Consider the following 27,620-nt stretch of genomic DNA (forward strand, 5'->3'; position numbering starts at 1 on the left):
GTGTGCACCATTAAAGTATGCACATGACTAAACTACTTATGAGTAGACTACTAAGTGTACACCACTAAAATATGCACATGACTAAACTACTTATGAGTAGACTACTAAGTGTACACCACTAAAGTATGCACATGACTAAACTACTTATGAGTAGACTACTAAGTGTACACCACTAAAGTATGCACATGACTAAACTACTTATGAGTAGACTACTAAGTGTACACCACTAAAGTATGCACATGACTAAACTACTTATGAGTAGACTACTAAGTGTACACCACTAAAGTATGCACATGACTAAACTACTTATGAGTAGACTACTAAGTGTACACCACTAAAGTATGCACATGACTAAACTACTTATGAGTAGACTACTAAGTGTACACCACTAAAGTATGCACATGACTAAACTACTTATGAGTAGACTACTAAGTGTACACCACTAAAGTATGCACATGACTAAACTACTTATGAGTAGACTACTAAGTGTACACCACTAAAGTATGCACATGACTAAACTACTTATGAGTAGACTATTAAGTGTGCACCATTAAAGTATGTACATGACTAAACTACTTATGAGTAAACTACTAAGTGCACACCACGAAAGTATGCACATGATTAAACTACTTATGAGTAGACTACTAAGTGTACACCACTAAAGTATGCACATGACTATACTTCTGAGTAGACTACTAAGTGTACACCCCTAAATTATGTACTTATTAGTCTACACTTAAGTAGTTTAGTCGTGTGCATACTTTAGTGGTGTATACGTAAGTCTACTCTTAAGTAGTATAGTCATGTGCATACAATAGTGGTGTATACTTAGAAGTATGCACATGACTAAACTACTTAAGAGTAGACTTAAGTATACACCACTAAAGTATGCACATGACTAAACTACTTATGAGTAGACTACTAAGTGTGCACCATTAAAGTATGTACATGACTAAACTACTTATGAGTAGACTACTAAGTGTGCACCATTAAAGTATGTACATGACTAAACTACTTATGAGTAGACTACTAAGTGTACACCACTAAAGTATGCACATGACTGAACTACTTATGAGTAGACTACTAAGTGTGCACCATTAAAGTATGTACATGACTAAACTACTTATGAGTAGACTACTAAGTGTACACCACTAAAGTATGCACATGACTAAACTACTTATGAGTAGACTACTAAGTGTACACCACTAAAGTATGCACATGACTGAACTACTTATGAGTAGACTACTAAGTGTGCACCATTAAAGTATGTACATGACTAAACTACTTATGAGTAGACTACTAAGTGTACACCACTAAAGTATGCACATGACTAAACTACTTATGAGTAGACTACTAAGTGTGCACCATTAAAGTATGTACATGACTAAACTACTTATGAGTAGACTACTAAGTGTGCACCATTAAAGTATGTACATGACTAAACTACTTATGAGTAGACTACTAAGTGTACACCACTAAAGTATGCACATGACTAAACTACTTATGAGTAGACTACTAAGTGTACACCACTAAAGTATGCACATGACTAAACTACTTATGAGTAGACTACTAAGTGTACACCACTAAAGTATGCACATGACTGAACTACTTATGAGTAGACTACTAAGTGTGCACCATTAAAGTATGTACATGACTAAACTACTTATGAGTAGACTACTAAGTGTACACCACTAAAGTATGCACATGACTAAACTACTTATGAGTAGACTACTAAGTGTACACCACTAAAGTATGCACATGACTGAACTACTTATGAGTAGACTACTAAGTGTGCACCATTAAAGTATGTACATGACTAAACTACTTATGAGTAGACTACTAAGTGTGCACCATTAAAGTATGTACATGACTAAACTACTTATGAGTAGACTACTAAGTGTACACCACTAAAGTATGCACATGACTGAACTACTTATGAGTAGACTACTAAGTGTGCACCATTAAAGTATGCACATGACTAAACTACTTATGAGTAGACTATTAAGTGTGCACCATTAAAGTATGTACATGACTAAACTACTTATGAGTAGACTACTAAGTGCACACCACTAAAGTATGCACATGACTATACTTCTGAGTAGACTACTAAGTGTACACCCCTAAATTATGTACTTATTAGTCTACACTTAAGTAGTTTAGTCGTGTGCATACTTTAGTGGTGTATACGTAAGTCTACTCTTATGTAGTATAGTCATGTGCATACAATAGTGGTGTATACTTAGAAGTATGCACATGACTAAACTACTTAAGAGTAGACTTAAGTATACACCACTAAAGTATGCACACGACTAAACTACTTAAGTGTAGACTACTAAGTACATAATTTAGGGGCGTACACTTAGTAGTCTACTCATAAGTAGTTTAGTCATGTGCATACTTTAGTGGTGTATACTTAGTAGTCTACTCTTAATCAATCAATCAATCAATGTTTATTTATATAGCCCTAAATCACAAGTGTCTCAAAGGGCTGCACAAGCCACAACACCCTCGGCTCAGATCCTTAGTTTAGTCATGTGTATACTTTAGTGGTATATACTTAGTAGTCTACTCTTAAGTAGTTTAGTCATGTGCATACTTTAGTGGTGTACACCTAGTAGTCTACTCTTTAGCAGTTAAATCATGTGCATAGTTTAGTGGTGTATACTTAGTAGATGGATAGAGAGTATTTTATTGATAGTCTACTCTTTAGTTTAGTCTTGTGCATACTTTAGTTGTGTATACTTAGTAGCCTATTATTTAGTAGTTTAGTCATGTGCATACTTCAGAGGTGCACACCTAGTAGTTTACTCTTAAGTAGTTTAGTCATGTGCATACTTCTAAATACATAGTTTAGTGGTGTAGACTTATTAGTCTACTCTTAAGTAGTTTAGTCGTGTGTACATCTAAGTTGAGTAGTTTCGTGATGTACACTTTGCAGTCTACTTAAGTAGTTTAGTCATGTACATATTTCTAAGTACATAGTTAAGGGTTGTGCACTTAGAAGTTTACTCTTAAGTAATTTAGTTATGTGCATACTTCAAAGTACATACTTTATTGGTGTACACCTAGTAGTCTACTCTTTAGTAGTTAAGTCATGTGCATAGTTTAGTGGTGTATACTTAGTAGATAGATAGAAAGTACTTTATTGATAGTCTACTCTTAAGTAGTTTAGTCTTGTGCATACTTTAGTGGTGTATACTTAATAGCCTATTATTTAGTAGTTTAGTCATGTGCATACTTAAGTGGTATATACTTAGTAGTCTACTCTTTAGTTGTTTAGTCATGTGCATACTTTAGTGGTGTATACTTAATAGCCTATTATTTAGTAGTTTAGTCATGTGCATACTTAAGTGGTATATACTTAGTAGTCTACTCTTTAGTTGTTTAGTCATGTGCATACTTTAGTGGTGTATACTTAATAGTCTACTCTTAAGTAGTTAAGTCATGTGCATACTTCTAAATACACAGTTTAGTGGTGTAGACTTAGTACTCTACTCTTAAGTAGTTTAGCCGTGTGTACATCAAAGTTGAGTAGTTTAGTGATGTACACTTTGTAGGCTACTTAGGTAGTTTAGTCTTGTGCATACTTCTAAGTACATAGTTTAGTGGTAGTCTACTCTTAAGTAGTTAAGTCATGTGCGTACTTCTAAATACACAGTTTAGTGGTGTAGACTTAGTACTCTACTCTTAAGTAGTTTAGTCGTGTGAACATCAAAGTTGAGTAGTTTAGTGATGTACACTTTGTAGGCTACTTAAGTAGTTTAGTTGTGTATACTTCTAAGTACATAGTTTAGTGGTAGTCTACTCTTAAGTAGTTAAGTCATGTGCGTACTTCTAAATACATAGTTTAGTGGTGTAGACTTAGTACTCTACTCTTAAGTAGTTTAGTCGTGTGTACATTAAAGTTGAGTAATTTAGTGATGTACACTTTGTAGGCTACTTAAGTAGTTTAGTTGTGCATACATCTAAGTACATAGTTTAGCGGTAGTCTACTCTTAAGTAGTTAAGTCATGTGCGTACTTCTAAATACACAGTTTAGTGGTGTACACTTAGTACTCTACTCTTAAGTAGTTTAGCCGTGTGTACATCAAAGTTGAGTAGTTTAGTGATGTACACTTTGTAGGCTACTTAGGTAGTTTAGTCTTGTGCATACATCTAAGTACATAGTTTAGTGGTAGTCTACTCTTAAGTAGTTTAGTCATGTGCGTACTTCTAAATACATAGTTTAGTGGTGTAGACTTAGTACTCTACTCTTAAGTAGTTTAGTCGTGTGTACATTAAAGTTGAGTAATTTAGTGATGTACACTTTGTAGGCTACTTAAGTAGTTTAGTTGTGCATACATCTAAGTACATAGTTTAGTGGTAGTCTACTCTTAAGTAGTTTAGTCATGTGCGTACTTCTAAATACATAGTTTAGTGGTGTAGACTTAGTACTCTACTCTTAAGTAGTTTAGTCGTGTGTACATCAAAGTTGAGTAGTTTAGTGATGTACATTTTGTAGGCTACTTAAGTAGTTTAGTTGTGCATACATCTAAGTACATAGTTTAGTGGTAGTCTACTCTTAAGTAGTTTAGTCATGTGCGTACTTCTAAATACACAGTTTAGTGGTGTAGACTTAGTACTCTACTCTTAAGTAGTTTAGTTGTGTGTACATCATAGTTGAGTAGTTTAGTGATGTACACTTTGTAGGCTACTTAAGTAGTTTAGTCTTGTGCATATATCTAAGTATATAGTTTAGTGGTAGTCTACTCTTAAGTAGTTAAGTCATGTGCATACTTCTAAATACACAGTTTAGTGGTGTACACTTAGTACTCTACTATTAAGTAGTTTAGTCGTGTGTAAATCAAAGTTGAGTAGTTTAATGATGTACACTTTGTAGGCTACTTAGGTAGTTTAGTCTTGTACATACATCTAAGTACATAGTTTAGTGGTAGTCTACTCTTAAGTAGTTAAGTCATGTGCGTACTTCTAAATACACAGTTTAGAGGTGTAGACTTAGTACTCTACTCTTAAGTAGTTTAGTCGTGTGTACATCAAAGTTGAGTAGTTTAGTGATGTACACTTTGTAGGCTACTTAAGTAGTTTAGTTGTGCATACATCTAAGTACATAGTTTAGTGGTAGTCTACTCTTAAGTAGTTTAGTCATGTGCGTACTTCTAAATACACAGTTTAGTGGTGTAGACTTAGTACTCTACTCTTAAGTAGTTTAGTCGTGTGTAAATCAACGTTGAGTAGTTTAATGATGTACACTTTGTAGGCTACTTAAGTAGTTTAGTTGTGTATACTTCTAATTACATAGTTTAGTGGTAGTCTACTCTTAAGTAGTTTAGTCATGTGCATACTTCCAAGTATATAGTTTAGTGATTGGTTTAGTCGTGTGTACTTCTAAGTTGAGTAGTTTAGTGGTGTACGTCAAGTAGTCCAAAATGCAGATCACAGTGTGTACTATGTAGTGCGTACTAGAAAGTGTGCCCTTTTTCATGTTGCTTGTGTGTCACTTTGCTGATCCGGGAGGTGAGGACTGCAGTCTAAATGCTTTTTATTCTGGTTTAGACCTGAATTGTATTTAGTTTTTGAGTGGTGGCAGACAAAGTCAACCTCCAAACGTAACAGCGCCTCCTGGCGGCCGAAGCGTCACAGGAGGGAAAACGTCGGCGTGATGTGAGCGATGACCTCCACGCTCCTCGCCATTAACGACCCCGCCGCTCCCAGCTCCATTTTCCCGTCTCATCAAAAACATTAAGAAAAAAACATTTCTTCCTGTCTGCGGCAGTCATTTCCCCGGCATTGTATTTATGCAGCGCGGGAGAGGAGGGGGGGTGGGGGTGGAAAAAAAAGGTAATAGATCAAGCACATTCCATTATTCTCTTATAAGATCATTAGCAAATATAATTAGATATGAAAGAAAGTAATTTGGAGAGGAGAGCGCAGAAAAGCGCTATCAGGCACACAAGACAGATTGTAGCATCGCACTGTTTGGGCTTAAATTGCTCAGCGGAGCTTTTATCGGGCCGCCAATCTTTCAGCCTCAGAAATAGTTGGAGTGGGTGGGGGGGAGAAAACGCGGTCGACCACGAGTACTTGACTCCCTCGTTTTGATTCCTCCTCCTCATAGTGCCAAAGGCTTGAAAAAATGAAAAAAAAAAAAAAACAAGTGCTGATTGTGCTTTTGGGTTATTTTCTGCAACTTTAATAAACACACCGATTGAGTCTCGACGCTACACCCCCCCCCCCGATACAGAGGAATCCAGAACGGTGTCGCACCTGAACGCCACGCCGTGTTTGTCTAATAGGATCTAAAAGCAGACGGCGAGCGCACAACAACGCCGCCATGCACCACAAATTCTCTTCTTCCCGCCCCTTCTTCTTCGTCTGCTTTGAGGGATGGGGAACGAGTGGGGGGGGGGGGGGGGGGGGGTGCAGGAATGGGAAGTGAGCGGAGTTGAGGGGGTAGAATGTAGATTTTTCTCCTCTTTTGTGCGAATCACAGAGAACGGCGGTCCTATCTATAAACATCCTGTATTCATTAAAGCCCCCTAAAAATACTGCGCACTTCCCTGTCACTCCTACTCGCATGTTTGTTGCTCTCACACAAAGTGGCTTTGGCGACAACACAACTGGAGCTCGCGTCGGGCCCGACCAGGAGGAACACAAACTCCAGGAAGTAGACAGGCCGCACCTGGTGGTGGCAGCACGGGACGGAACACCAGGCTCGCCAAAATACCACACGAGATGTCAACAGGAATGGCAACTTTCAAGGGGAAACTCATTATAATTCTTATTGTATGTGCGTACTTACTAGTATGCATTCTAGGTAGTGCATACTACAAAGTATGTACTATATGCTACGTAGTGAATATGACACAAAACATCGGTGCCTTTGAAAATAGTTCATATTGTGCACTAAGTAGTGTGCACATTCTAGTACACACTACTTAGTGTGCCATCAATAGTACAAACTACAAGAAATGCAAGTTTGTAATGATTAAAACCATTTAGAAATACTTTTCTCCACTTCTACTCTGTGTACTTATTTCGTTGTTGTTAAATAATTTTATGTGCATACTAACGAGTATGTATTCTAGGTAGTGCATATTACAAAGTATGTACTATATGCTATGAAGTGCATATAAAACAAAACAACGTTGCCTTTGAAAATATTTTATATTGTGCACTATGTAGTGTACACAACCTAGTACACACTACTGAGTGTGCCATCAATAGTACAAACTACCTGAAATGTAAGTTTGTAATGATTAAAACCTACTCTAGGTACTAATTTTTGTTGTTGTTAAATAATTTCATGTGCGTACTAACTAGTATGTATTCTAGGTAGTGCACATTACAAAGTATGTACTATATGCTATGTAGTGCATATGACACAAAACAACGTTGCCTTTGCACATATTTTATATTGTGCACTATGTAGTGTACACAACCTAGTACACACTACTGAGTGTGCCATCAACAAACTACCTGAAATGTAAGATTGTAATGATTGAAACCTACTCTATGTACTAATTTTTGTTGTTGTTAAATAATTGTATGTGTACTAACGAGTATGTATTCTAGGTAGTGCATATTACAAAGTATGTACTATATGCTATGTAGTGCATATAAAATAAAACAAAGTTGCCTTTGAAAGTATTTAATATTGTGCACTATGTAGTGTACACAACCTAGTACACACTACTTAGTGTGCCATCAACAAACTACCTGAAATGTAAGTTTGTAATGATTGAAACCTACTCTATGTACTAATTTTTGTTGTTGTTAAATAATTGTATGTGTGTACTAACTAGTATGTATTCTAGGTAGTGCACATTACAAAGTATGTACTGTATGCTATGAAGTGCATATGACACAAAACAATGTTGTCTTTGAATATATTTTATATTGTGCACTAAGTAGTGTGCACATTCTAGTACACACTACTTAGTGTGCCATGAATAGTACAAGCTACAAAAAATGCAAGTTTGTAATGATTAAAACCCATTTAGAAATACTTTTCTCCACTTCTACTCCGGGTACTAATTTTTGTTGTTAATTAATTTTATGTGCGTACTAACTAGTATGTATTCTAGGTAGTGCATATTACCAAGTATGTACTATATGCTATGAAGTGCATATGACACAAAACAACGTTGCCTTTGAAAATATTTTATATTGTGCACTATGTAGTGTACACAACCTAGTATACACTACTTAGTGTGCCATCAACAAACTACCTGAAATGTGAGTTTGTAATGATTGAAACCTACTCTATGTACTAATTTTTGTTGTTAAATAATTGTATGTGCATACTAACTAGTATGTATTCTAGGTAGTGCATATTACAAAGTATGTACTATATGCTATGAAGTGCATATAAAATAAAACAACGTTGCCTTTGAAAATATTTTATATTGTGCACTATGTAGTGTACACTACCTAGTATACACTACTTAGTGTGCCATAAATAGTACGAACTACCTGAAATGTAAGTTTGTAATGATTGAAACCTACTCTATGTACTAATTTTTGTTGTTGTTGAATAATTGTATGTGTACTAACTAGTATGTATTCTAGGTAGTGCACATTACAAAGTATGTACTATATGCTATGTAGTGCATATGACACAAAACAACGTTGCCTTTGCACATATTTTATGTTGTGCACTAAGTAGTGTACACATCCTAGTATACACTACTTAGTGTGCCATTAATAGTACAAACTACCTGAAATGTAAGATTGTAATGATTAAAACCATTTAGAAATACTTTTTTCCCCACTTCTACTCTGGGTACTAATTTTTGTTGTTGTTAAATAATTTCATGTGCGTACTAACTAGTATGTATTCTAGGTAGTGCATATTACAAAGTATGTACTATATGCTATGAAGTGCATATAAAACAAAACAACGTTGCCTTTGAAAATATTTTATATTGTGCACTATGTAGTGTACACAACCTAGTATACACTACTTAGTGTGCCATAAATAGTACGAACTACCTGAAATGTAAGTTTGTAATGATTGAAACCTACTCTATGTACTAATTTTTGTTGTTGTTGAATAATTTCATGTGCGTACTAACTAGTATGTATTCTAGGTAGTGCACATTACAAAGTATGTACTATATGCTATGAAGTGCATATAAAACAAAACAACGTTGCCTTTGCACATATTTTATATTGTGCACTGTGTAGTGTACACATCCTAGTATACACTACTTAGTGTGCCATCAATAGTACAAACTACCTGAAATGTAAGATTGTAATGATTAAAACCATTCAGAAATACTTTTTTTCCCACTTCAACTCTGGGTACTAATTTTTGTTGTTAAACGATTTTATGTGCGTAGTAACTAGTATGTATTCTAGGTAGTGCATATTACAAAGTATGTACTTTATGCTATGTAGTGCATAAGACACAAAACAATGTTGCCTTTGAACATATTTTATATACTGTGCACTATGTAATATGCACTTTGTAGTGTACACAACCGAGTACACACTACTTAGTGTGCCCTCCATAGTACAAAATACCTGAAATGTAAGTTTGTAATAATTGAAACCTACTCTGGGTACACATTATTTTGTTGTTGTGGTTCCTAAATAATTGTATGTGCGCACTAGCTAGTATGCATTAGAAAGGGCATTCTGGGTAGTGCATACTACAAAGTATGTACTATGTGCTACGTAGTACATATGACACAAAACAACGTTGCCTTTGAACATATTTTATATTGTGCACTATGTAGTGTAGACATCCTAGTACACACTACTTAGTGTGCCATCAATAGTACAAACTACCTGAAATGTAAGTTTGTATTGATTAAAACCATTGAGAAATACTTTTCCCACTTCTACTCCGGGTACTAATTTTTGTTGTTGATAATTAATTTTATGTGCATACTAAGTAGTATGCATTCTAGGTAGTGCGTATTACAAAGTACATTGTATGTTTTATATACTATGAAGTGCATACACAAAACAACGTTGCCTTTGAACACTATGAAATATGCACTTTGTAGCGTACACAACCGAGTATACAGAACTCAGTGTGCACTTCATAGTACAAACTACCTGAAATGTAAGTTTGTAATGATTGAAACCTACTCAGGGTAAAAATTATTTTGTTGTTAAATAATTTTATGTACGTACTAGCTAGTATGCATTAGAAAGGGCATTCTAGGAAGTGCATATTAGGAAGTATGTTGTATGTACTATATACTATGAAGTGCATATGACACGAAACAACGTTGCCTTTGAATATATTTTATACTGTGCACTATGTAATATGTACTTTGTAGTGTACACTACCGAGTACACACTACTACCTGAAATGTAAGTTTGTAATGATTAAAACTATTTAAGAATACTTTACCCCACTCATACTCTGAGTACAAATTTTGTTGTTATTCTTAAATAATTTTATGTGCGTACTATGCATCAGAAAGGGCATTCTGGGTAGTACATTTAACTAAGTATGTGTTATGTACTATATGCTTTGAAGTGCATATGACACAAACAACGTTGCCTTTGGATATATTTTATACTGTGCACTATGTAATATGTACTTTGTAGTGTACACTACCGAGTACACACTACTTAGTGCGCCCTTCATAGTACAAACTACCTTAAATGTAAGTTTGTAATGATTGAAACTATTTAGAAATACTTTCCTCCCGCTAATAGTCAGGATACTATTTTTGGTTGTTGTCATTTTTATGTGTGCATTAGCTAGTATGCATTACTCAACAAAGTATACACTACTTAATGCGCCTTTCATAGTACAAACTGCCTGAAATGTAACTTTGTAATGATTAAAATCATTTAAAAATACTCTTCCCCCAATCCTACTCTGGTTAATACTTTTGTTGTTGTTAAATAATGTGCACACTAGCTAGTATGCAACAGAAAGAGCATTCTAGGTAGTGCATTTTACAAAATATGTTGAATGTTGTGTTTAATATGAAGTGCATAACAACATTGCCTTAATGCAGAATATAAAATATGTTCAATGTAATATGCACTTTGTAGTGTACACAACCTAGTATTCACTACTTAGTGTGCACTTCATAGTACAAATAACCTGACATCTGCATTAATTCTGTGTAATATTTCATTGTTATATAATTGCATGTGCGTATTAGCCTGCATGACCATTGATGCAGGAACAAAATGTAGTAGTGCGCGTACTACCAAGTATCCTAGTTTAATAGTCCATACATATTCAGGCAGTGGTTCTCAACCTTTTTTCAGTGATTGTGAACATTTTTTTAATCAAAGCAAAGCATTTGTGGTTGAAAAAAAGAGATAAAGAAGTAAAATATAGCCCTTTGTCATCAGTTTCTGATTCATTAAATTGTATAACAGTGTAAAATATTGCTCATTTGTAGTGGTCTTTCTTGAACTTTTTGGTAAAAAGGCATAAAAATAACTGAAAACTTGTTTAAAAATAAACAAGTTATTCAATTCTAAATAAAGATTTCTACACATAGAAGTAATCATCAACTTAAAGTGCCCTTTTTGGGGATTTTAATAGAGATCCATCTGGATTCATGAACTTAATTCTAAACATTTCTTTACAAAAAAATAAGTCTTTAGCATCAATATTTATGAAACATGTCCACAAAAAAATCTAGCTGTCAACACTGAATATTGCATTGTTGCATTTGTTTTTCACAGTTTAAAAACTTACATTCATATTTTGTTGAAGTATTATTCAATAAGTATATTTATAAAGGATTTTTGAATTGTGGCTATTTATAGAATATTTAAAAAAAAAATGTACGTACTCCTTAACGTACCTTCAAGTACCCCCGTTTCAGAACCACTGCCCTAGTATGTACTAGCTCGTGTGCATTATTGAGACAAAAGTACTTGTCATTTGAGGACCGTGTTGATGGCATCGGCGCGCTCGTCATAAATGTCTTCTGTCCAGACGCCGTTTTTTTTCGCAACCTTCCCGGGAAGCAGGATGGCGTGTGGCGGTGAAATGCCAGCGTCTGTTTGGCGAGCGCGCCGTGTTTTCACAGGGTGCCATTAATGTCAGCGCGTACCTCCGAGAGGCCGCTCCTCCCCTCGCTCGGTCAGCCCCGCGAGCGGCGACTCCGGCCTGGCCCCGGGCGCTCTTGACACATGCTCGCCGCTCCGACCCGTCGTGTTAAGCGTGGTGCGAGTACCGCGGCGGGGTGGATCGCGGAGCTGGGCGGCCTCGCGCCGTATGCTTAGTTTGGGCCTTTTTCCCGTGTGCGCAATCTCACCACAAGAGGACGTGTGTACAGTTTGGTGTAGTTTTGTTCAAATGTGAGGTTGTTTGTGTACTTAATGACAAAGAATGGCGTCCATCAGGAATGAACCTTGTTGAAAGAGGAAAAAAGGCTTAGAATTCCAGGGATAAAGCATGCCAGCCGTGTGTGTTTTTGTATGTGTGTGTGTAGGTGTGTGTGTGTGTGTGAGGTGCATCTGCCGCCCGCCCGAATGGGAAATTAAAAACGGTGAGGGGAAGTTGTGCTAAATCTATAAAGTTGGCGGGGAAATGTCTCCCGCCTTTGCAGCGGCAGTTGTTCGGGGAGAAGGAGCGGCGTGCTTAAATAACGTTCCAGGTGGCTCAGTTAATGAACAGTGAAAATCAAATATGGCGTCTAATCTGGAGCTCGTTACCGCGACTTTCTTTACTGGGAAATCAAAAAGGTAGCGCACGGCGCTCGGGGAGGAGAAAAAAAACTTTGTACTGTTGCTTTAAATATTGTTTCTTGTTTTTTTTTTTTTTTTTCCCCTCTCTGGGAATTTAAAGCTAAAAAATAACAAAACAGGGGTACAACTTTGTTTTTACCACATTATCAAAGTACTCTAATTTGAGTACTTTTCATATTTTCTAATGACTGACTCATGTCATTCCTCACTTTGTGTTGCACTGCCATCTTGTGGTTAACCTTGTGTGTGCTGCTGCAAATGCAATTAGAATCAAATATTCACCTTTCAACTTTTATATTGTAATTGTTCAATGATAAAAATGCAACCGTAATCATTGTACACAAACAGTATACTTCTGCATGAATAACTTCTGTCTAAATAATATAATAAATAAGTAAATGTGTGTCAGTGGTAGTTAGTAAACAGTGTAGCAGTATTAGTTTACTAATGCGTAGGCACGCTGTACTCATGAGTACTTTTTCTATGTGCTTTCACATTTTTCGAAGTGTACCACATAATAAAGCAGTGATATTTAAAAATTTAAGTAGGGGTGATGATTCGATTCAGTATCGATTCTTGGTTAAAACCTATTCTGCCAATGTATTATAAAATATATATGTGTGTGTATATATATATATATATATATATATATATATACATATATATATATACACACACACACACGTATATCTATACACATGTATTTATTTATATAGACATAAGTGTGTATATAAGTATATATATATGTATATATATACACACATAAAGCAAACGGAAAATGTAAACACAGCCATTTTTACAATGGAGTTCAGGGTGCACATGTGCTGTCATCAAATTGTGAGCGCTGCAAGGAATTTTAACTACAAAGCTGATGGTCATGTCGACTTACGTCTTTGCATCTTACCGTTTCTTTATTGTATCTGTTGAGTGGATAATTTACAATAAAAAAAAAAAGTATTGTGTATTGTGACGCCATCTGCTGCCAGCCACAACAGGAGTAAAAAGCCTTAACCCTGCAGCTATAGCCACCCTAAACAGCAGGCCCGGCTAACTTGTCTGACAAGCCTGTAAATGTGTTGGTCATGTATGATGTCTTTTTGTTATTTTTGTTGGTGATGTGTAATGACTATTGTTTAAATGTACGGCAGTGAAAACGAGTTTCCTCAACGGGGACCAATAAATCTAATGTAAATCTAGCTGATTGGCCGCGGGAAATCCAGGGAGGGCGCTTCAAGTCAGGTGACTTGTTATGGTCAAACACTGGAAATGCTATTGCGTCATCCGGTGGACACATTCGGAACAGCAGTTTCTTTCATTACAAAATTGCTTCCCATTTTTTACACTTAAAAAGTATTTTTTGTGTGTGTTTTTCTTGTTGCTGATCATCTTCTTTGGTTTCTAGTTCACCTGTGGGTGACGGAGGAGGACCAGCCCGTGAACCATGACCCCAACCACCTGGATGGCGACCTCAGCAACCACGACGTGGGCCAGGCGGCGGGACACCAAAACTAGCGACCGACCGGCAGTGGCGAGCGAGGCGATAAAAACTTTATTTAAAAAATAAAAAAAACACACACTACCATCAAGGGAAGTGGAGGGGGCGTGGCCCAGTGTGGACCTAATGACTACACTTTTTTTTTTTTTTTTCCTCCGTGAAACTACCTGTGTGACGAGCACTTCCTGCGACCGCCGGCGCCACCTTTGAAGCCCTCCCCTGTTTTGTTTTGTTTTTCTAACTTGTTAGGTGTGTCAAAACTTTCTATATCCTACCTGGAATGTATTCTTCTGTAGAATAGCGCCGGAGCACACTTCCTGTTAGCGGCGTTAAAGAAAACTAGCCGACGAGGACTTTTAACCGTGTTGTTGATGATTGTGAGCGAGGAGCACTTGAGCTGCCCCCAAATGTACTTATTAGCATAAGCCCCCCCCCCCCACCCTGATTGTACATAAAACACATTTAGGACGGGAAACATAAGCGTTCCAAAGGAGCGGAAAAAGAAAAAGAGTCTCTTACGGGGCCACGTTCTTCTCGGAAGAATTAAAAAAAAAAAAAAAAAATCCATCAAAAAGAGGGTTTTCGATGTCAACTTTGTAAATGACGTCGTCGTTGCCGACTACTACTGATGATGATGATGATGATGTACTCACTTTACAGTCAGAAAAAACAAAAAAGTAAGAAAAAACTGGAAGAGGACATTTGTGTATAGTCTGTGCTAGACTGTAGGATGTGCGCTTGGTTTCATTTCTCTTTTTTGTTAAATATATATATACATATAAAAGCATATATATATATATATATATATGTATGTACTGTACATGACTGCCTTCTCCATCGCGCTCCATCGACAAAGAAAAGAAAGAAAAACAAAAACAAGCTGACAATCGTCTCCTGTGCTGCAAACATATAAACAGATTCCATTATGCATTGGGGGACTTTTATCTCTTTTGGTTTCCAGTCGGACCCGTTCGGGTCCTCCCAAGTATTTTGCACTGTGATAGTACTCTAAACGCGACTTATACAAAGTACGACACTACTAGCTAACTAACTCAACTGAAGGTGTGTGTTTGTGCGTCCCTTGGCATTGTGAAATTGTTTCTGCGTCTTTTTTTGTTTGTTTGTTTTGTGAAGAAGCCAGAGAACACCCCGCTAACGCTAACGCGCTATGTACAGTCTCAAAAATATAAGCCCCGCCCCCTCCCCCTTTTTTTTTTGGGTTCCGACTTGAGTTGATCTACTCTATTTGTGGCTCGGACAAGATCTTCGTAATTCCTCTTCCTCTCACGTTCATTTGATTCCGACGTTAAGAGGGATGGGAAAGAAGAAGGAAGGGAATATTTGGGGGAAAAGGTGTGACGAGTGTCTGGAGGCGTCCTGTCCGAGAGGCTACCGAGGAGCACGTTCCACATCCTCTTATCGTGTCTTGTGTTTGGCTGTATCCTCATGGCAGATGCTTCGTTTTGTAACTACTGAACTGTACTTATAATAAAAATAAAATGTATTCCAACTAAAAAAAGATTGTCTTACCTTTTTCGCCAGCTCATCAAGTCCCGTCCACCATCTTGTTGAAGACCTGAAAACAATGAATTGGAATTTCAGCAACAATGTAAAACAGCTTAATAATCAAATACTATTTCAAAAAAGAAATGGAAAAAGGAGACTGAAGCAAGTTCTTCTTTTTTTTTTTTTTTTTTCTCAAAAAACGGTCATTGCTCAAAAAAATGATGAATGAATGTTATGACTTACATTATATATTCTACTTTTAGGGAAAATATGTCATTTTTGAGTGATTGCCATAAAAAAAAAAATATTTTGCAAGATTGGCATAAAATCAACAAAAACATAAGAAAAAAATTTAAACTTAATATCGATCTTAAGTGTTGAAATACATTTTTTTTTAAAAAAGCATGATTTATTTTTAATTTTTTTATGATTTGATGACTTTTGGATCCCCAAGAATTTTAGTGGGATTTTTTTTTTACTGTCATTGAATGAATGATAATCAATGTTATGAATTATTGACCTATTGAAGGCTCCAATTACTTCACATTATATTTTCCATATTGAAATTATTTTTGGGGGAAAATATTGCATATTTTTTTGTGTTTGCCATAAAAAAACTAACTTTTCTTTGATGAAAAGGGCATAAAATCAACAAAAACATGAGGGAAAAAAATGAAAAATGCATAATGTATAGATGGATCTGAAGTTGATCTTAAGTGTTGAAATAAATAAAATTTTAAAAAAGCAATATTTATTTTTAACACTTTTGTGATTTTATGACTTTTGGATCCCAATATTTTTTTGTGAGATTTTTTTTTTTTTTTTACTGTCTTGTTCAAAAAATAATGAATGAATGATAATCAATGCTATGAATTATTGACCTATTGAAGGCTCCAATTGGTTCACATTATATTTTCCATATTGAAATTATTTTTTGGGGAAAATATTGCATATTTTTTGTGTTTGCCATAAAAAACTAACTTTTCTTTGACAAAAAGGGCATAAAATCAACAAAAACATGTGAAAAAAAATTAAAACTTATAATGGATGGATGGATCTGAAGTTGATCTTCAGTGTTGAAATAAATAAAATAAAAAAAAAAGCACTATTTATTTTTAACACTTTTGTGATTTTATGACTTTTGGATCCCAATAATTTTTAGTGAGATTTTTTTTTTTTTTTTTACTGTCTTGTTCAAAAAATAATGAATGAATGCAAATCTATGTTATGAATTATTGACCTATTGAAGGCTCCAATTACTTCACATTATATATTCCACTTTGAAAATATTTTTTCAGGGAAAATATTGCATATTTTGTGTGTTTGCCATAAAAAATAACTCTTTTTTTGGACAAAAATGGCATAAAATGAACAAAAACATAAGAAAAAATTAAAACTTAAGTGCTGAAATAAAACAAATAAAAAAAGCATGATTTATTTTTAACATGACTTTTGGATCCCCAAGAATTTTAGTGTTTTTTTGTTTTTTTTTTACTGTCATTGCTCAAAAAATAATGAAGGAATGAAATTCTATGTTATGAAATATTGACCTTAATATCGATCTTAAGTGTTGAAATACATTTTTTTTTAAAAAGCAGGATTTATTTTTAAAATTTTAATGATTTTATGACTTTTGGATCCCCAAGAATTTTACTGGGATTTTTTTTTTACTGTCATTGAATGAATGATAATCAATGTTATGAATTATTGACCTATTGAAGGCTCCAATTAGTTCACATTATATTTTCCATATTGAAAATATTTTTGGGGGGAAAATATTGCATATTTTTTTGTGTTTGCCATAAAAAACTAACTTTTCTTTGATAAAAAGGGCATAAAACCAACAAAAACATGTGAAAAAAAAATGAAAACTTATAATGGATAGATGGATCTGAAGTTGATCTTAAGTGTTGAAATAAATACAATTTAAAAAAGCAATATTTATTTTTAACACTTTTGTGAATTTTATGACTTTTGGATCCCAATAAATTTTAGTGAGATTTTTTTTTTTTTTTTACTGTCTTGTTCAAAAAATAATGAATGAATGAAAATCAATGCTATGAATTATTGACCTATTGAAGGCTCCAATTGGTTCACATTACATATTCCACTTTGAAAATATATTCTTTTAGGGAAAATATTGCATATTTTGTGTGTTTGCCATAAAAAAGCTAACCTTTCTTTGACAAAACCGCATAACATCAACAAAAACATTTATTATTTTTGACAAAAATGGCATAAAATGAACAAAAACCTAAGAAAAAATGAAAACTTACGTGTTGAAATAAAACTAATAAAGCATGATTTATTTTTAACACTTATGATTTTATGACTTTTGGATCCCCAAGAATTTTAGTGGTATTTTTTTTTTTTTTACTGTCATTGCTCAAAAAATTATGAAGGAATGAAATTCTATGTTATGAATTATTGACCTTAATATCAATCTTAAGTGTTGAAATACAATTTTTTTTTAAAAGCATGATTTATTTTTAAAATGTTTATGATTTTATGACTTTTGGATCCCCAAGAATTTTAGTGGGATTTTTTTTTTTTACTGTCATTGAATGAATGATAATCAATGTTATGAATTATTGACCTATTGAAGGCTCCAATTAGTTCACATTATATTTTCCACATTTAAAATATTTTGGGGGGGAAAATATTGAAATATTGCATATTTTTTGTGTTTGCCATAAAAAACAAACTTTTCTTTGATAAAAAAGGGCATAAAATCAACAAAAACATGAGGGAAAAAAATGAAAACTTATAATGGATAGATGGATCTGAAGTTGATCTTAAGTGTTGAAATAAGTAAAATTTAAAAAAGCACTATTTATTTTTAACACGTTTGTGATTTTATGACTTTTTAGTGAGATTCTTTTTTTTTTTTACTGTCTTGTTCAGAATAAAATGAATGAATGAAAATCAATGCTATGAATTATTGACCTATTGAAGGCTCCAATTACTTCACATTATATATTCCACTTTGAAAATATTTTTTTAGGGAAAATATTGCATATTTTGTGTGTTCAGCTACAATCGGGCGGAAGGCAAGGTACACCCTGGACAAGTCGCGTAGCTGAGATAGGCGCCAGCGCCCCCCGCGACCCCGAAAGGGAATAAGCGGTAGAAAATGGATGGATGGATGGATGGATTTTGTGTGTTCACCATAAAAAAGCTAACCTTTCTTTGACAAAACAGCATAACATCAACAAAAACCTATTTTTTTTTTGACAAAAATGGCATAAAATGAACAAAAACCTAAGAAAAAATGAAAACTTACGTGTTGAAATAAAACTAATAAAGCATGATTTATTTTTAACACTTATGATTTTATGACTTTTGGATCCCCAAGAATTTTAGTGGTATTTTTTTTTTTTTTACTGTCATTGCTCAAAAAATAATGAAGGAATGAAATTCTATGTTATGAATTATTGACCTTAATATCAATCTTAAGTGTTGAGATACAATTTTTTTTTAAAAGCATGATTTATTTTTAAAATGTTTATGATTTTATGACTTTTGGATCCCCAAGAATTTTAGAGGGATTTGTTTTTTTTTTTACTGTCATTGAATGAATGATAATCAATGTTATGAATTATTGACCTATTGAAGGCTCCAATTAGTTCACATTATATTTTCCATATTGAAAATATTTTTGGGGGGAAAATATTGAAATATTGCATATTTTTTGTGTTTGCCATAAAAAACAAACTTTTCTTTGATAAAAAGGGCATAAAATCAACAAAAACATGGGGGAAAAAAATGAAAACTTCAAATGGATAGATGGATCTGAAGTTGATCTTAAGTGTTGAAATAAGTAAAATTTAAAAAAGCACTATTTATTTTTAACATGTTTGTGATTTTATGACTTTTTAGTGAGATTCTTTTTTTTTTTTACTGTCTTGTTCAGAATAAAATGAATGAATGAAAATCAATGCTATGAATTATTGACCTATTGAAGGCTCCAATTACTTCACATTATATATTCCACCTTGAAAATATTTTTTTAGGGAAAATATTGCATATTTTGTGTGTTGACCATAAAAAAGCTAACCTTTCTTTGACAAAACAGCATAACATCAACAAAAACCAATTTTTTTTTGACAAAAATGGCATAAAATGAACAAAAACCTAAGAAAAAATGAAAACTTACGTGTTGAAATAAAACTAATAAAGCATGATTTATTTTTAACACTTATGATTTTATGACTTTTGGATCCCCAAGAATTTTAGTGGTATTTTTTTTTTTTTTTACTGTCATTGCTCAAAAAATTATGAAGGAATGAAATTCTATGTTATGAATTATTGACCTTAATATCAATCTTAAGTGTTGAAATACAATTTTTTTTTAAAAGCATGATTTATTTTTAAAATGTTTATGATTTTATGACTTTTGGATCCCCAAGAATTTTAGTGGGATTTTTTTTTTTTTACTGTCATTGAATGTATGATAATCAATGTTATGAATTATTGACCTATTGAAGGCTCCAATTAGTTCACATTATATTTTCCACATTTAAAATATTTTTGGGGGGAAAATATTGAAATATTGCATATTTTTTGTGTTTGCCATAAAAAACAAACTTTTCTTTGATAAAAAGGGCATAAAATCAACAAAAACATGAGGGAAAAAAATTAAAACTTATAATGGATGGATGGATCTGAAGTTGATCTTCAGTGTTAAAAAAAAATAAATAAAAAAAAACACTATTTATTTCTAACACTTTTGTGATTTTATGACTTTTGGATCCCAATAATTTTTAGTGAGATTTTTTTTTTTTTTTTTTTTACTGTCTTGTTCAAAAAATAATGAATGAATGAAGATCAATGCTATGAATTATTGACTTATTGAAGGCTCCAATTACTTCACATTATATATTCCACTTTGAAAATATTTTTTTAGAGAAAATATTGCATATTTTGTGTGTTTGCCATAAAAAATAACTTATTTTTGGACAAAAAGGGCATAAAATGAACAAAAACATAAGAAAAAAATGAAAGCGTAAGTGTTGAAATAAAAACAATTAAAAAAGCATAATTTATTTTTAACACTTATGATTTTATGACTTTTGGATTCCCAAGAATTTTAGTGGTATTTTTTTTTTTTTTTTTTACTGTCATTGCTCAAAACAATATGAAGGAATGAAATTCTATGTTATGAATTATTGACCTATTGAAGGCTCCAATGACTTCACATTATATATTCCACTTTGAAAATATTTTTTAGGGAAAATATTGCATATTTCGTGTGTTTGCCTTAAAAAAAAACTAACTTTTCTTTGATAAAAAGGGCATAAAATCAACAAAAACAAAAGAAAAAAAAATACAACTTATAATGGATTGATGGATCTGAAGTTGATCTTAAGTGTTGAAATAAAAAAAAAATAAAAAAGCATGATTTATTTTTTACACCTTTCTGATTTTAGGAGTTTTGGATCCCTATAATTTTTTGTGGGATTTTTTTTAAAATTATCATTGTTCAAAAAATAATGAATGAATGAAATGAATTATTGACCTAATGAAGGCTCCAATTACTTCACATTATATATTCAATTTTAGATTTTTTTTTCTACGGAAAATATTGCATATTTTGTGTGTTTGCCATAAAAAACCTAAACTTTCTTTGACAAAACAGCATAACATCACAAAAAACATAAGAAAAAAATGTATAATCGATAGATGTATCTGAAGTTGAGCTTAATTGTGGAAATAAAAAAAAAAGCATGATATATTTTTAACACTTTTATGAGTTTATGACTTTTGGATCCCCAATCATTTAAGTGGGATTGTTTTTTTTTTACTGTCATTGCTCAAAAATTAATGAATGAATGAAAATCTATGTTATGAATTATTGACCTATTGAAGGCTCTAATTACTAAACATTATATAATCCACTTTAGAATATATATTTTCAGGGAAAATATTGCATATTTTGCCATGAAAGAAATAACTTTTATTTGACAAAAGGGGCATAAAACAAACAAAAACATAAGAAAAACATAATCAATAGATGGATTTGAAGTGTTAAAAAAAATAAAAAATGCATGATTTATGTTGACCACTTTTATGTTGATCCACCAAAATTGTTGGATCCCCAACAATTTTGGTGGATTTTTTTTTTAACTGTCATTGCTCAAAAAATAATGAATGAATGAAAATCAATGTTATGAATTATTGACCTATTGAAGGCTCTAGTTACACTTTTTAAGGGAAAATATGGCAAATTTGGTGTGTTTGCCATGAAAAAAATAACTTTTATTTGACAAAAAGGGCATAAAACAAACAAAAACATAACAAAAACATAATCAATAGGAGGATTTGAGATGTTGAAATAAAAAAATAAATAATGCATGATTTATTTTTTACACTTTTATGAGTGGGAGCCTGTTGGATCCCCAACAATTTTAGCGGCATTTTTTTTAACTGTCGTTGCTCAAAAAATAATTAATGAATGAAAATCAATGTTATGAATTATTGACCTATTGAAGGCTCTAATTACACTTTTTTTAGGGAAAATATTCCATATTTTCTGTTTGCCATGAAAAAACTAACTTTTATTTGACAAAAAGGGCATAAAGCAGACAAAAACATAGTAAAAACATAATCAATAGAAATATTTGAAGTGTTGAAATAAAAAAATAAATAATGTATGATTTATTTTTTACACTTCTGTGAGTGGGAGCCTGTTTGATCCCCAACAATTTTAGTGGCATTTTTTTTTAACTGTCATTGCTCATAAAATAATAATGAATGCTAATCAATGTTATGAATTAATGACCTATTGAAGGTTCTAATTACACTTTTTTTAGGGAAAATATTCTATATTTTCTGTGTTTGCCATGAAAAAAATAACTTTTATTTGACAAAAGGGCATAAAACAAACAAAAACATAACAAAAACATAATCAATAGAAGGATATGAGATGTTGAAATAAAAAAATAAATAATGCATGATTTATTTTTTACACTTTTATGAGTGGAGCCTGTTAGACCCCCAACAATTTTAGCGGCATTTTTTTTAACTGTCATTGCTCAAAAAATAATTAATGAATGAAAATCAATGTTGTGAATTATTGACCTATTGAAGGCTCTAATTACACTTTTTTTTAGGGAAAATATTCTATATTTTCTGTGTTTGCCATGAAAAAAATAACTTTTATTTGACAAAAAGGGCATAAAACAAACAAAAAACATAAAAACATAATCAATAGAAGGATTTTAAGTGTTAAAATTAAAAAATAAATAATGCATGATTTATTTTTTACACTTTTATGAGTGGGAGCCTGTTGGATCCCCAACAGTTTTAGCGGCATTTCTTTTTAACTGTCATTGCTCAAAAAATAATTAATGAATGAAAATCAATGTTATGAATTATTGACCTATTGAAGGCTCTAATTAACACTTTTTTAGGGAAAATATTGCAAATTTGGTGTGTTTGCCATGAAAACAATAACTTTTCTTTGACAAAAAGTGCATAAAACAAACAAAAAAGAATACAAAACGTATAATCGATAAATGGATCTGAGGCGTTGAAATAAAAAAATAATTAATGCATGATTTATTTTAGTGGATTTTTTTTTAACCGTCATTGCTCAAAAAATAATGAATGAATGAAAATCAATGTTATGAATTATTGACCTATTGAAGGCTCTAATTACACTTTTTTAGGGAAAATATTCCATATTTTGTGTGTTTGCCATGAAAAAACTAACTTTTATTTGACAAAAAGGGCATAAAACAAACAAAAACATAATAAAAACATGATCAATTGAAGGATTTGAAGTGTTGAAATAAAAAAATGAATAATGCATGATTTATTTTTTACACTTTTATGTGTGGGAGCCTGTTGGACCTCAACAATTTTAGCGACATTTTTTTAAACTGTTATTGCTCAAAAAATAAATATTGAATGAAAATCAATGTTATGAATTATTGACCTACTGAAGGCTCTAATTAACACTTTTATAGGGAAAATATTGCAAATTTGGTGTGTTTGCCATGAAAACAATAACTTTTCTTTGACAAAAAGTGAATAAAACAAACAAAAAAGAATACAAAACGTATAATCGATAGATGGATCTAAAGTGTTAAAATAAATAAAAAAAGAATGCATGATTTATTTTTTTACACTTTTATGATTGTTGAATCCCTAACAATTTTAGGGGATTTTTTTTTTTTTAACTGTCATTGCTCATAAAATAATAATGAATGAAAATCAATGTTATAATTAGTGACCAATTACTTCACATTTTATGATAAACTTTAGATATATTTTTGGGGGAAAATATTGCATATTTTGTGTGTTTGCCATGAAAAAAAGGGCATAAAACCAACAAAAACATCAGAAAATAATAAAAACGTATAATCGACAGATGGGTCTGAAGTTGATCTTAAGTGTTGAAATAAAGAAAAAAAATGCATGATTTATTTTTAACACTTTTACGAGTGGGGGCCCTGTGGATCCACAATAATTTGTGTGTTTTTTTTTTCTTTGTTAACTGTCATTGCTCAAAAAAGAATGAACTAAGAGTAATGTTGTTATGAATTATTCACCTATTTAATTACTTCACTACAAATATTCCACTTTGAACAATTTTTTGGGCGGGAAATAGAGCATATATTGTGTTTTTGTCATTTAAAAAAATAGTTGTCTTTGACAATAAAGGCCCCCAGCCAAATTGTTTTAACCCAATGCGGCCCCATCCATCCATCCATTTTCTACCGCTTATTCCCTTTCGGGGTCGCGGGGGGTGCTGGCGCCTATCTCAGCTACAATCGGGCGGAAGGCGGGGTACACCCTGGACAAGTCGCAACCTCATCGCAGGGCCAACACAGATAGACAGACAACATTCACACTCACATTCACACACTAGGGTCAATTTTAGTGTTGCCAATCAACCGCCCCCGAGTCAAAAAGTTGGGGGACCCCTTGTTTACATGCTTTACAATCACATCGTCCAGATATGTTCCTCCCATTTGAATAAGTCAAACACCAAACTATGTTTTAGTTAGAACCTTATTAAGGCGATTACTTTTTAGTGCATGTAAACATATTGTCTGTATGTGGGGGGGGGTGATTCTAGGTTTTGGGTTAGAAGTACAAGTAAATTAAGTACAGCGTGTATGTCGACCTAAACCCAAGTGAGAAATAAAAGTAACAGGCTCAGGACTTAATGAGCTGTTAGTCTACAAACAACCTCCTGACTGTCTCCACTTTCACTTTTAGTCAACTGTGCTGCATTTCTCAAAAGTGGCCACCAGATGGTGCAGCACAGCAAGCAACAGATCAGAGCCTGTCCTGGGTGAGGAGGGACTACAGCAGGGGTGCCCACACTTTTTCTGCAGGTGAGCTACTTTTCAATTGACCAAGTCAAGGAGATCTACCTCATTCCTATTTATAATTTATATTTATTTATTTATGAAAGAGAAATTTTTGTTAACAAGTTAATGGTGTTTAATCTCCGGGTTGGGGAGGAGACCCTGCCCCAAGTGGAGGAGTTCAAGTACCTAGGAGTCTTGTTCACGAGTGAGGGAAGAGTGGATGGTGAGATCGACAGGCGGATCGGTGCGGCGTCTTCAGTAATGCGGACGTTGTATCGATCCGTTGTGGTGAAGAAGGAGCTGAGCCGGAAGGCAAAGCTCTCAATTTACCGGTCGATCTACGTTCCCATCCTCACCTATGGTCATGAGCTTTGGGTCATGACCGAAAGGATAAGATCACGGGTACAAGCGGCCCAAATGAGTTTCCTCCGCCGGGTGGCGGGTCTCTCCCTTAGAGATAGGGTGAGAAGCTCTGTCATCCGGGAGGAACTCAACGTAAAGCCGCTGCTCCTCCACATCGAGAGGAGCCAGATGAGGTGGTTCGGGCATCTGGTCAGGATGCCACCCGAACGCCTCCCTAGGGAGGTGTTTAGGGCACGTCCAGCTGGTAGGAGGCCACGGGGAAGACCCAGGACACGTTGGGAAGACTATGTCTCCCGGCTGGCCTGGGAACGCCTCGGGATCCCCCGGGAAGAGCTAGACGAAGTGGCTGGAGATAGGGAAGTCTGGGCTTCCCTGCTTAGGCTGCTGCCCCCGCGACCCGACCTCGGATAAGCGGAAGATGATGGATGGATGGATGGACAAGCATGTTTAACACACATAGATTCCTTTCTTTCATGAAGACAAGAATATAAGTTGGTGTATTACCTGATTCTGATGACTTGCATTGATTGGAATTAGACAGTGGTACTGATAACGCCCACATTTTCAAATGGAGGAAAAAAAAAGTCCTCCTTTCTGTCTAATACCACATGAAAGTGGTTGGATTTGACATCTCATTTGTCCAACTTGCATACTCCTTTTTAAACACTTTGTTATGAGAGTAGCATATGTGTGTGGCCCTTTAATGTCTGGCAGCAGGTGAGCGACGTCAGTGAGTGTGCGGGTGGGCAAGCAAGTGAGAAAGCGGTCGCTGAGGGCGGGGGAGAAATACATCAATCAATCAATGTTTATTTATATAGCCCCAAATCACAACTGTCTCAAAGGACTGCACAAATCATTACGACAACAACATCCTCGGAAGAACCCACAAAAGGGCAAGGAAAACTCACACCCAGTGGGCAGGGAGAATTCACATCCAGTGGGACGCCAGTGACAATGCTGACTATGAGAAACCTTGGAGAGGACCTCAGATGTGGGCAACCCCCCCCCCTCTAGGGGACCGAAAGCAATGGATGTCGAGCGGGTCTAACATGATACTGTGAAAGTTCAATCCATAGTGGCTCCAAGACAGCAGTGAGAGTCCCGTCCACAGGAAACCATCTCAAGCGGATCAGCAGCGTAGAGATGTCCCCAACCGATACAGGCGAGCGGTCCATCCTGGGTCCCGACGAGCGGTCCATTGGCATCAAACTCCGTAGCTTGCTAGCTTTCTGAGACTCTTATTTTGTTAGCACAGGCAGGATGAAGCAGGTCTTTTATGGTGAAGACAGGAACTGTGCAGTCGGTCTTTAGAGTTTTGACAGTAGGTACGGAGTCTCTAGAAATAAAATGTGTTTCTCTGCGTCCGCCCTGTTAGTGATTTTTTTCTTAAATATGAGCTCGCAGCAGCCAGCGTCATCTCACAAGATCCTCGGGTGCCGAGAATGTCAAACAACTGACGAAAGTGAAGTCTTGGTATGATTGATGATTGCTCATTTTTATGTCTATTTTTTAATGCCTGGCTTGAGATGGACTGACACACCCTCCGAGATCGACCAGTCGATCGCGATCGACGTAATGGGCACCCCTGGACTACAGGTGAGGGAAGGTGTTGGTCGATACAGCACATTATAGCACTGATCCGATACCAAGTCAACACATGACCATTTTGATGGGTTTTGTGATTAGACCTTTCCTTTCCCTACACTCACCACTAGAATAGAATAGAATGAAATTTATTGTCATTATATTTGCATATAACGAGATTAAAGACTCCAACTTAAGGTGCGGTAGTGGGAACAAATATGGGGTGAAATAAATGACATAAGAGGTAAAAAGGAAAAACTAACAATTGAAATAAACAGACTACTACCCAATAAAAATAATAAGCATCCATCCATCCATCCATTTCTACCGCTTATTCCCTTTTGGGGTCGCGGGGGGCGCTGGCGCCTATCTCAGCTACAATCGGGCGGAAGGCGGGGTACACCCTGGACAAGTCGCCACCTCATCGCAGGGCCAACACAGATAGACAGACAACATTCACACACTAGGGACCATTTAGTGTTACCAATCAACCTATCCCCAGGTGCATGTTTTTGGAAGTGGGAGGAAGCCGGAGTACCCGGAGGGAACCCACGCATTCACGGGGAGAACATGCAAACTCCACACAGAAAGATCCCGAGCCTGGATTTGAACCCAGGACTGCAGGACCTTCGTATTGTGAGGCAGACGCACTAACCCCTCTTCCACCG

The 27,620-nt window shown here is 34.6% G+C and overlaps 1 protein-coding gene and 1 long non-coding RNA gene across 4 annotated transcripts in view; one reads left to right on the forward strand and one right to left on the reverse strand.

The window, feature by feature from the left end:
• The window catches only part of znf536 (zinc finger protein 536), a 650,381-nt gene extending 634,686 nt beyond the window's left edge, over positions 1 to 15,695 (forward strand). For all 3 annotated transcript variants that reach the window (XM_061893538.1, XM_061893539.1, XM_061893540.1), the window contains one exon: positions 14,084 to 15,695. In XM_061893538.1, the coding sequence (XP_061749522.1) occupies positions 14,084 to 14,193 (110 nt within the window). In that variant the 3' untranslated portion in view covers positions 14,194 to 15,695. The remainder of the gene's footprint in view (positions 1 to 14,083) is intronic.
• LOC133548226 (uncharacterized) overlaps positions 1 to 27,620 on the reverse strand; it is a 69,414-nt gene that overhangs the window by 31,147 nt on the left and 10,647 nt on the right. Inside the window, exon 2 of the long non-coding RNA XR_009805820.1 lies at positions 15,707 to 15,752. This is a non-coding gene — a long non-coding RNA (uncharacterized LOC133548226). The remainder of the gene's footprint in view (positions 1 to 15,706; positions 15,753 to 27,620) is intronic.

Source organism: Nerophis ophidion, linkage group LG02 (genome assembly GCF_033978795.1).
Source record: "Nerophis ophidion isolate RoL-2023_Sa linkage group LG02, RoL_Noph_v1.0, whole genome shotgun sequence".
In the NCBI taxonomy this organism is placed as follows: Eukaryota; Metazoa; Chordata; class Actinopteri; order Syngnathiformes; family Syngnathidae; genus Nerophis; species Nerophis ophidion.